Raw genomic sequence first — 12,127 nt, forward strand, 5'->3', positions numbered from 1 at the left:
TTTTTTTTTTTTTTTTTTTTTTGAGACAGAGCCTCAAGCTGTCGCCTGGGTAGAGTTCATGGCATCATAGCTCACAGCAACCTCCAACTCCTGAGCTTAAGCAATTCTCTTGCCTCAGTCTCCCAAGTAGCTGGGACTACAGGTGCCCACAACAATGCCCGGCTATTTTTTGGTTGTAGTTGTCATTGTTGTTTTGGCGGCCTGGGCTGGATTCAAACCCGCCAGCTCAGATGTATGTGGCCAGCGCCCTAGCTGCTTGAGCCACAGGAGCCAAGCCTGTAAATTTGTCTTTTAAGAAATTTATACCACTTCACTTTTTATCAAAGTGAAATTCACATAAAAGTAACCACTTTAAAGCAAACAATTCCATGGCATTTAGTATACTCGAGATGTCATGTAGCCTCACTTGTAGCATTAACCCATTCATGCTGGAGGTTGAAATTTTTGAATTTTTTGCATGACCTTTTGATAAGCTCCCAGCACACCAGTATCTACAGCAGTGACTAACTCTGTGCACCACGAGATAACATGTGCTCTCAGGAGGCAAACAAGTCAAAAAGCAGCCCTCAGTGATGACCTTGGCAGGGCATAAATAGCTCCCAGGGCGCCACCGTTCCCATGGAGGAACGTGAGGTAAAGGTGGGCTATGCAGCTGCTCCCCGTCCCCCATGTATCACTTTTAAAGTAAAATAATTCCTCGGACATTTGCCAGGGTTTAATTCCATTTCTTATACTCTCTTGATAAATATTTTACAAAGAAAATGATAGGCATTTCATTATCCTAAAGAATAAATATTAGGATATATAAGAGTGCAAATAACTACCTCTCGAATGAATTCAAACACCCCTGTGATCGGGAAGAAGAAAGAAGTCCTACTCTCACCACTTCTACTTAACATTGTACTGAAGACTTGGGGGCCCAGGTCCCCACTACCTTTGCTGGGATCTGCACAGAGGGCAGTTGACCTGGGACAAGACTCAGACTCAGTTACCTCGGGTGAAGTAACCGATGGGGCCGCATGAGGCGTCCACTGTCTCCAGCAGCCTCTAGCCAGGGCAGCAGCACCCATTCTCCCAGAGGTGTCTTCACTCAGTCAAAAACTCAGTCAAAAACCACAAATCATGCTTACAGCATAAAGCATAAAATAAATTTTAGTTATTCAAAGCAAGGTGCCCCAAGTAATCATTAATAACCAGAAGAATGGAAACAAAAGAAGGGAAATGGTGTAGGTACCAGGTGATTACAACACAAACCGGGGCTGAACTTCCCTTCCTCACTTCGGGGATTCCACCTATACCTGGGCAGGACTCAGACTATAGTAATCTCTAATTGCTAAGCATTCCTGATTTTGACCACAAGGTATCAGTCTGGCGTCTGATGCACCTGGAAGGGCAGCATCTTGGACTCTGGACAAGCAGGGCCTCTGGAATGCGAGCCCTGAGCTGCCAGGGGCCAGACACTCCTGGAAACCACCAGCCTATTGCCAGCCTCAAGCGCCACATGTCAGCATTACGGGGTTTGAGGAACTGGGACTCTGGCTGTAAGTCCTCCAGAAATGTCTGGCCTAGACTTCAATACAAACTGGACTCCCACCACAGAGGTTCTAAGTGCTCTAGCCAGAGCAACTGGGCAAGAAAAAGAAAAAATATCCAAACTGGAAAAGACACATAGCTGTGCATTTCAGATGATTTGAAAAAACCTGTTACAAATGATCACCTAGTTCATCAACACGGAGTACAAGATCAGCACACACAATAAAGTGACTTTGTACATGCTAACAATTTACAACCCAAAAATGCAATTATGAAAACAAGTCCACCATGGCACAGTGGCTCACACCTGTGACCCAAGCATCTTGGGAGGCCAAGGCAGGAGGATCACCTGAGCCTAAGCATTTGAGACCAGCTTGGGCAACACAGTAAGACCCCGTCTCTACAGAAAAAAACAGAATAGCCACCTATGGTGGCACATACGTGGAGTCCCAGCTTCTTAGGCGGGACAATCACTTGACCCCAGAAGTTTGAGATTGTTGTGAGCTAAGCCACTGCACCCCAGCCTGGGTAACAAAATAAGATCCTGTCTTTTCAAAAAAAATCCATGTACAACAGCATCAAAAAGAATAAAATACACAGTAGTACCTCCATAGCTGACCACCTCCCTACACTAACTCCCTCCTTAAATTTACCAAATTATTTTTTTTATTTATTTATTTTTAGACAAAGTCTCACTTCATCACCCTCAGTAAAGTGCTGTGGCGTCATAGCTCACAGCAACCTCAAACTCTTGGGCTCAAGTGATCCTCTTGCCTTAGCCTCCCAAGTGCTGGGACTACAGGTGCCCACCACAATGTCCAGATTTATTTATTTATTTATTTGACACAGAGTCTCACTATGTTGTCCTGGGTAAAGTACCGTGCTATCACAGCTCATAGCAACCTCAAACTCTTGGGCTTAAGTGTTTCTCTTGCCTCAGCCTCCCAAGTAGCTGGGACTACAGGCGCCTGCCACAATGCTCGGCTATTTTTTGGTTGTAGCTATTATTGTTGTTTGGCAGGACCAGGCTGGGTTCAAACCCACCAGCTCCAGTGTATGTGGCTGGCACTGTAGACGCTGAGCTACAGGTGTCAAGCCAATGTCCAGATGTTTTCAGAAATGAGATCTCACTCTGGTTCAGGCTGGTTTCGAAATCCGTGGGCTTCCCAAGTGCTAGGATTATAGGCCTGAGCAACCTCGCCTGGCCCTAAATTGACCTAATTTTCACAGAGCAGACACTCACTACATGTGTGTATCAGTACAGTAGGCCTTGTTCCTTATGCTGACCACCTCCTTGTGTTGGTCAGTTTGTCACAGTCCCTTGGTGGGTCAGCTAATAGAAGTTCTACTGTATTAGGAATAAATTTAAGTAAATAAAAGCAAGACTTACAAACTGAAAACTATAAAACATTGTTGGAAGAAATTAAAGACGACCAGGGCAGCATCTGTGGCTCAGTGGGTAGGGCACCGGCCCCATATACTGAGGGTGGCGGATTCAAGCCCGACCCTGGCCAAACTGCAACAAAAAAATAGCCAGGAGTTGTGGTGGGTGTCTATAGTTCCCACTACTTGGGAGGCTGAGGCAAAAGAATCGCCTAAGCCCAGGAATTGGAGGTTGCTGTGAGCTGTGATGCCACAGCACTTTACCAAGGGCGACCAAGTGAGACTCTGTCTCTAAAAAAAGAAAGAAAGAAAGAAATTAAAGACGACCAAATAAATGAAACATATCTCATGTTCAAGTCTTGGAAGACTTGATGTTGTTAAAATGTCAATACTCTCCAAATATATCTACAAATTTATTGTAATTCCTATCAAAATCCCAGGTCCTGCTCTTATAGAAATTGATACACTGATTCTAAAATCCATATTGAAGTCATGTGAAGGACACAGAAGAGTCAACACAATCTGAAAAGGAACAAGGTTAGAAACCTTGCTTCTGGATTTCAAAACTCACTACAAAGCTACAGTAATGAATAGCACTGTACTGAATAAAGTAACAGAATAGAATTCAGACTATAGAAATAAACCCTCACATTTCAGGTCAACTGATTTTTTTAAGCTGTTGCTCTGGGTAGAATGCTGTGGCGTCATTAAAGCTTATAGCAACTCCGACTCTTGGACTTAAATGATCCTCTTACCTTAGCTTTTCTATTTTTAGTAGAGACAGGGTCTTGCTCTTGCTCATGCTGGTCTCAAACTCCTGAGCTCAAGCAATCCACCCACCTCAGCCTCCCAGAGCACTGGGATTACAGGTGTGAACCACCGCACTTGGCCTTTCAACTGATTTTGGGGGGTTTTTTTGAGACAGAATTTCACTTTGTCCCCCTGTGTAGAGTGCTTTGGTGTCACAGCTTACAGTAACGTCAAACTCCTGGCCTCAAGCGATCCTCCCAGAATGTACAGTCTCCCAAGCAGCTGGGAATACAGGTGCCCTTCATGACACCTGGCTGGATTTTCTGCTTTTAGTAGAGACAGTCTCTCTCTAGCTCATGCCTTGCTGGTACCCTTGAGTTCCAGCGATCCTCCCAGAGTGTACAGTCAACTGAGGTGCGTGACAAAGTTGTCAAGGCTTTTCAACAATGAGGAGAAAATAATCTAACAAGCAATGCTGGAATGACTGGATATCCTCATGCAAAAGAACAGAATTAGACTCTGACCTTACACTATTTTCTAAAATTAATTCAAAAAGGATCAAAGAACCAAACAAAAGAGATAAAAATGTAAAACTCCTAAGGGAAAACTTACATGTAAATGTTTGTGAGTCTGAGTTAGGCAAAGCCTCCTAAGACATAACACTAAAAGCATAAGCAACTAACGGAGAAATACATAAATTAGGCTTTATCAAAATTAAATGCTCATATGCTTCAAAGAATACTGCCAAGGTAGTGAAAAAAACTACCTACAGAGTGAGAGGAAATATTTGCAAATTGCATACCTGATAAGGAACTTGTACCTAGAATATGTAAAGAACTCTCACATCTCAAAAACACACCCCCTTCAACACTGAGTAAAGGATTTGAAAAGACTTTTTCCAAAAAAATGTACAAATGGACAGTAAACACATGAAAAGATGCCCAATATCATTATTCATTAGGGAAATGCCAATCAAAAACCACAGAACCTTTTCATACCCCCTGGACGGCTAAACTCAGAAAGGCAGTAACAGGTGCTGGCGAGGACGCAGAGCAAGGGCAACACCCTGTGGCTGGGAGAACCGTAAAGTGCAGCCGCTCTGGAAAACACCTCGGCAGCTCCTCACAATGTTAAAGAGCCGCCATATGACCCAGCGGTTCCATTCCTAGATATACACCACCCCTCAAATTAAAAGCACGTGTCCACTCAGCACCTGCATGCCCACAGCAGCACCACTTCGAAGGACCAAAAAGTGAAACCCCAAATGTCCATCGGGTAATGGATGAACAGAATGTGACCTAACCGTAGGACAGAGTATTATATTTGCCAATAAAAAGAAATGAGGCACATCAAACATAGACAGACCTCGAAAACAGCAAGCCAGTCGCAATTGGCCAATGCTGCATGACTCTGTTTATACTTAGAGTGTCCACAGCAGGCAAATCCACATTAACACCTGGAAAGCAGATCAGAGGCTGCCAGAAACTGTCAGAGGGGAGAGCAGAGAGGGCTGCTGGTGGGCACAAGGCTTCTTCATGGGGGGACAGAAATGTTCCAGAAATAGGGACAGTGGTGAAAGTTCCTCAGATCTGTGAAGGTATTTTAAAAACCACTGAATTGAAGACTTTAAAAGGGTAAATTTTATATATGGTAATTATATCTCAGTAAAACTTTACTTTTACAAAATGAGTTTAAAAGCATTCATGTAATACCTACACTGTAGGAGACGCCAAGAGCCAGATGACATCCGAGCAAGATGATCTGCAGCTGAGGCGTGGACCTCGGGCCATTCCTCCACAGGAGTTCCTTGTGGAGGAAGAGCCGGTGTCCTCAGCACATAGTCATTGTTAATTACTCCCCTCACCTGTATCATTCCCTTTCAATAAGAGGCTGGTGGGGAGGTTGCTCGGGGCTACCCAGAAAGTAAGGGCTAGCCCGCCTTCCACAAGCTTATACTTCTAATCCGCCTCTCACCTGGTTCCTTCCTGTGCTAACTGAGACCAGGGCCATAGCAGCCCGACGGGTCAGGACACTACACTTTAATAAACTGAAGTGCAATAAAAATTCCAGGCTCGGCGCCCATAGCTCAGTGACTAGGCTGCCAACCACATGCACTGGAGCTGGCGGGTTTGAACCTGGCGGGTTTGAACCTGGCGGGTTTGAACCTGGCCTGGGCCTGCCAAACAACAATGACAACTACAGCCAAAAAATATCTGGGCATCTGTAATGGCAGGCACCTGTAATCCAAGCTACTAGGGAGGCTGAGGCAAGAGAATCACTTAAGCCCAAGAACTGGAGGTTGCTGTGATGCCACAGCACTCTACCAAGGATGACATAGTGAGACTTTCTCCAAAAAAAAAAAAAAAATTCATTCATAAAATATTAATGTAAGTTCACATTAACATTTGACTGTGTTGATTCTAAGCTCTCAGTAGTTAACATTCCCAAATAAAATGTTAGTTTGAGGGACGTAAATGCTTACGTGCAGTGCTTTGGCAATCATTTCTCCACCTTCAGGGCCAATGTCATTGAACATAAGGTTTAAGTAAACCAGATTAAGTTGCTTCTATAATAAGGAGAGAAAAGCCACTATTACACATTATTATTGAAAACCGATCAATTGTAAATGTAGGTATACACATATATAAAAGGTATACCCTTAATTTAAATAAATGTGCTTACCTCCAAAAAATACATAACAAAGAAAACCTGAATTCCAGCAAAACCAACTATCATTATGGAAAAAGAGTCACTGTTTTTATGTAAACAAAACATGATGACAATAAAAATAAAAGGAAAAAGACAACATTCAGCTTTGACTAACTACTGAAAGATGGGTGTCCTTTCTGTATTTAACCACAGTCCACAGCAAGTTGGCAAAGCATTTGGGAGCTCTGGGTCCCAGCTCTGCTCAGACCAAAGGCACAGTGGGTTTTCAGTGTTATAAATATGGCCCAGTCAGGCCCTGTGACATTGTGCAAAACCAGTGCTTTCTGTGTGTCATCAAAGTGGCCTCGACCTAAGAGAACCAAGAGCACTCTGCAGTTTAACTGTACCTGAATCAGCTTCGAAGAGTAGTAAGCCCCGACGTCACCCAGGAGGTTGTATCTGACATCCAAGCCTGCGGGACACAGAGGAGTAGAAGCTGATGGTCCTTACAAAGAGCTCTTAAAATCAGGCAGGTAAACACTGGGAGGTGTTGATTTTTAAGCAGACGTACCATTAATATACAGACAGTTCTTTAAAACTCGGGAAAGAATCCAAAAATCTTCACCTGTCACTCTCTCTACTGGTGCCAAGCGGCTGTTGCCAGTAATGTTCAACGTTATTCCTTCTTCCCCTCTATTAAAACACAAAACAAGATTTGGAAATACAAAGAAACCTAGTGAAGAAGTAAAGTGTTTTTGCTTCATGTGTAAATAGGAACACCAGGGCTAACATTTGCTGGAACTAAGTACACTCACAGTACATGCAGGTTCACTGCAGGTAACTTAAAACCTCTGAACATTCTGCAGACTTGGCAAAGCACTTTGATATATACAGCACAATTTTTTTTTTTGAGACAGAGTCTCACTTTGTCACCCTTGGTAGAGTACTGAGGCATCACAGCTCACAGCAACCTCAACCTCCAGCTCTTGGGCCTAGGAGATTCTCCTGCCTCAGCCTCCCGAGTAACTGGGTCTACAGGTGCCCGCCACAACACCCAGCTATTTTTTTATTACAGTTTGGCCAAGAGCCAGGTTTGAACCCACCACCCTCGGTATATGGGGCTGGCACCCCACTCACTGAGCCACAGGCACCACCCCAAATACTGCATAATTTAATTCTTCACACACATGAAAAGTATCTCAACTTTTAAATAATGACATTGAAAACTTTAAGGATTTGCCTAAATTCACCCAGTTCACAGGACTTAAAGATGAGTCTGAAGCTCAGCGTGGGGACTCCTGTCTCCTCAGTATGTAACACTGTCTCTAAGACCTACTAGCATCGTGCCCATCTGCTTACTTATCTGAACCAAAAGATATGTCCTTTTTACCAAGCATTTTCAAATGGCTATAAAATCACTCAGTATTCCAGGATTTTCACATGGATGAGAATCAGTGAACACGACTGATGGAATCAAGTATTTGTCTTCCTTACCCCTTTGTAACCTCTTCATACAATTCCTGGAGTCTGCGCGATATGAAAGGGTTAACTCTCTGGGATTTGTCCAGACACAGGTTATGATAATCTCTCTGGAGCCGGGCAACAGATTCTGCAGCTTTTGAAAAAGAAGTGCATCCTTTATCACATGTTATTCCAGATTTTTTTTTATTTTTTTAAAAAACTACACTTCTTTCAAATATGTGAAGTGTGGGTGTGTACAGTGGGGGGCAGGGGGGGAGGAAACGGAATTGAGGATAAATAAAAGGAATAAGAGAGAACAAAAATGCTGTCTGGAGAACTAGGGCCACAGAGGCGGCCTCTGAGGGTGAGCAGATGGAGGCTTAAGCTGGCACCCTAACTTGGAACTAACCTCTAGTGAGTGCCAGGCCTGGCAGCCAAGGAAAATGGCACCCAGAGGGTTAACTACCCCGTCCCAAACCACACGGCAGATACGGGGAAAGCGCAAAACCAAACTGTCTCAAAGCCTTTTTCCACTTACCACTGAAGGTTACTGAAGGTTTCTTCAAAGAGCTTCAAGTAAAGGCAATCTTATCTGAGAATATATCTCAACAGGGGCCTGAAAAATCATTTGTCCCATGGCTTCTTGGATTCCCTTTACACCATCCCAGTCGATAAACTGTGGGTTCGTCCCATCCCGAGCTGAGGCCTGGCTCACAGAAGCTCTTCACCTAGCAGCCTTCCCTTTCTCTTGCTAACGGTGATCATTCCCTGTTCAGTTCTTAAGAAAATAGAAACAAAGCAGGAGCTAAGATCTCCTTTCTCTAACTACGTGTGGCTTTCCTTAATGGTGTCTGTGTTTTCAGTGTTACTTTAGAAAGAATCTTCTGAGGGCAGCACCTGTGGCTCAAAGAAGTAGGGCGCCAGCCCCATATGCTGGAGGTAGTGGGTTCAAACCCAGCCCCGGCCAAAAACTGCAAATAAAAAAGAGAATCTTCTGCAAGGCCCAGACCCTTCTGGGATGTAAGTGACACCATTACTTGTCTTGGCACAGGCCTCTGTTTCCTGCCCTTCTACCCCTTCAAGAATGTCTCTTTATTATTTATTTATTTATTTTTGAGGCAGAGTCTCACTCTACCCTGGGTAGAGTGCCGTGGCGTCACAGCTCACAAAATGTGACCTATCCATAGGTCAAACTCTTGGGTTTTAAGTGATTCTCTTGTCTCAGCCTAGTGAGTAGCTGGGACTACAGGCACCCGCCACATTGCTCATAGGGATGAGGTCTCGCTCTTGCTCAGGCTGGTCTTGAAACTGTGAGCTCAGGCAATCCACTGGCCTTGACCTCCCAGAGTGCTGGGAGTACAGGCGTGAGCCACAATGCCCGGTCGTGGATGTCTCTTAAAAAAACCTGTTCTTGGAGATCTCACTACTCAACCCGCCTGGGTTTTTAGGCCATAGCATCTCTAAGTCTCTGTATCTGTATCTCAGAAATGCCATTTATACCATATGAATTAAAGAGTTTGCTGAACAGATCTGCAAAATAAGATTTAAGATGAGGAACATTATATTTAAAATGAAAGCAAATAAAATTTAAAATTATCCTATATTGTGCCCTTTTGGTTTGGGAGGGCTTTGGGGTTTGGGGGGTGGGGGGACAAGGACTCACTCTCAGGCCTAATTCATGGCTCGGCCTAATTCATGGCAACCTCACACTCCTGGACTCAAGCAATCCTCCTGCCTCAGTCTCCTGAGTAGCTGGGACTACAGGCAGCCATCATGACAATACTAATTTTTTCTATCTTTTGTAGTGATAGGGTCCCTTTTGCTCAGACTGGTCTTAAACTCCTGACCTACCCACCTTGACCTCCTATAGTGCTAAGATTACAGGTGTGAGCCACAGCGCTTGGCCTTTTGTTTTGTTTTGCTTTTTTCTGAAACAAGGTCTCACTCTGTTGTCTAGGCTGGAGAGCAGTGGCACAATCACTACAGCCTCAGACTCCTGGACTCAAAGGATTCTGCCACCTCAGCCTCCCTCGTAGCTGGGACTACTGAAATGTGCCACTAAACCTGGCTAATTTTTTGTAGAGGACACAGGTTGCACTATGTTGCCCAGGCTGGTCTTGAACTCCAGGCCTTATCTGATCCTCCTGCCTTGAATTTCCAAAGCACTGGAATTACAAGCATAAGCCACCATGCCTGGCCTCTTATTTATTTTTAAAAAGAACCTTTAAAAAAATAAATTTATTAGGCTTGGTGCCTGTAGTTCAGTGGTTACAGCGCTGGCCACATACACAGAGGCTGGCGGGTTCGAACCTGGCCTGGGCCAGCTAAACAACAATGACAACTGCAACAAAAAATAACGGGGTGTTGTGGCGGGCACCTGTAGTCCCAGCTACTTGGGAGGCTGAGACAAGAGAATTGCTTAAGCCCAGGAGTGTGAGGTTGCTGTGAGCTGTGATGTCACCGCACTCTACCGAGGGTGACACAATGAGACTATGTCTCAAATAAATTTATCATATACTTATTGGAGACAATTTGGAAATCTCAATACAAAAAACCCCAACACATTCATCAACAATCTCACCACCAAACAACTACCACAACTGAGGTCTGGGGGGCACTTTCTTCCCACTGGTTTTATTTTATATGGATATATATGTATTTTAAACAAAACTTGAATCTTTGGATATAATTTTACAGCTTTCTTTTTTAGTTAATATCATATTGTAGGCTCAGCACCTGTGGCTCAAGTGGCTAAGGTGCCAGCCACATACCCCTAAGGTGGTGGGTTTGAATCCAGCCTGGGCCCGCCAAACAACAATGATGGCTGCAACCAAAAAATAGCTGGGCATTGTGGCAGGCACCTGTGGTCCCAGCTACTTGGGAGGCTGAGGCAGGAGACTTGCTTGAGCTGAGGAGTTGGACGTTGCTGTGAGCTGTGATGCCACAGCACTCTACCCAGGGGGACAGCTTGAGGCTCTGTCTCAAAAAAAATATATATATATCATATTGTAAGCTGCTTCCCCACAGTATTCTCTGAAAATTTTTAATGGCAGCACAGTTTCTGTCACATAGATGGATGTACATGATGAAACCTTTCACCTATTTTCAGAAGTGTTCCTGTATTTAAATAAAACTGTGGCCCAATATTCCCCAAACTGTGTTTGTGAAAAGTGTTCTAAATAAAATAGGTTTTGTCATCAAATAAATTTGAGACGTGCTGAGTTAAACTAAGGTGAAAAGAACCTTATCTACAATTTAAAACACAAAGACTCTCCAAATTCCTGAGCTTGGGGTGAAGGGAGAATAAGGACTTTACAGACTTATGTGACCATGGCTCACTTGGAACGCAAGTCGGCCCTCAACAGAAGCTGGAGCTGGGCCTGCACTGGGCTTCCTGCTCCCTTCTGGCTACTATGCTCCATGATATTAAAAAGAGAAGAATTGCCCAGAGATCTGAGATTCAGTGCTGCCAGAGCCACACACACCCAGGACACACTGAATTCCATCACATTTACAACTCAGTTTTGTGAAGGCATGAAGGGATCTTAGATTACAAGCTAAAAATACCTATAGAAAGTTACAAGAAGATGCTTATTCAATTAACTAGCCATCCATTTAAAGTGTTTAAAAGATTCTGCTCTATTTTTCTGCTACTCTCCCTTTGATTTAAAATTCATCTTTGTATTGTATGTCAGGATTTTATGGTACCAGTAATTTATTTCCCATACCGGATTCATATCAGTAGAAAGACGGCCTTCCACTGCACTCTAGTAGAAACTAGGGGATAACTCAGCTGTACACTGTGGGGTATCTAGCCCAAATTTCATTTTCCATCCTCGCCTCTAGCAGCATGTTTTAAAATTTCCGTATTTTGGAGGCGCTTCTCTCTAAAACATGCTCTTCTATCACGGAACAGTCCTGGGAAATCAAAGGCTGAGGGTGAGCGAGGCGGGAGCCCCAGGCAGGGCCTGCACGGGGTTCATCCTCCGGCTCTGATTTCCTTTTAGACTAAGGTGACCAGACGTCCCGCTTTTGGCGGGACAATCCTGATCTTTAACAATAGTCCCACGTCCCGCAGCATTTTTAAAAAGTCCCGATTTTTGGAAAGAATGCATGACAAGCTAGGGAACAGCGGGAGAATGGGAAGGGAACATACGGTTTTCGGCTGCTGAAAAGGTTAATGTAACTCCATTTAGGAATGAAGAGGTTAATGTAAACTCCCTACTCCCCTCCCGGGCAAGGTATCAGAAGGAGACAGGCTCCCTCCCTTGCTTCTAGGCAAGGATAATTAGCTCAGAAGGAGGCAAACTGTCTGGAACAAACAAGTAGCCCCCCCCCCCCAAGAGTAAGG

At 44.2% G+C, this 12,127-nt stretch overlaps 1 protein-coding gene across 1 annotated transcript in view; it reads right to left on the reverse strand.

Annotated features, from left to right (window-relative positions):
- The window catches only part of LRRC34 (leucine rich repeat containing 34), a 35,841-nt gene that overhangs the window by 22,837 nt on the left and 877 nt on the right, over positions 1-12,127 (reverse strand). Inside the window, exons 2-5 of the mRNA XM_023516017.1 lie at positions 7,810-7,924; positions 6,887-7,008; positions 6,723-6,787; positions 6,149-6,232 (exon numbers count right to left, since the gene is read on the reverse strand). Coding sequence (XP_023371785.1) covers positions 6,149-6,232; positions 6,723-6,787; positions 6,887-7,008; positions 7,810-7,924 — 386 coding nt within the window. The remainder of the gene's footprint in view (positions 1-6,148; positions 6,233-6,722; positions 6,788-6,886; positions 7,009-7,809; positions 7,925-12,127) is intronic.

This window comes from Otolemur garnettii, unplaced genomic scaffold (assembly GCF_000181295.1).
Source record: "Otolemur garnettii isolate 467f Iridium unplaced genomic scaffold, OtoGar3 scaffold00084, whole genome shotgun sequence".
NCBI classification, from domain to species: domain Eukaryota; kingdom Metazoa; phylum Chordata; class Mammalia; order Primates; family Galagidae; genus Otolemur; species Otolemur garnettii.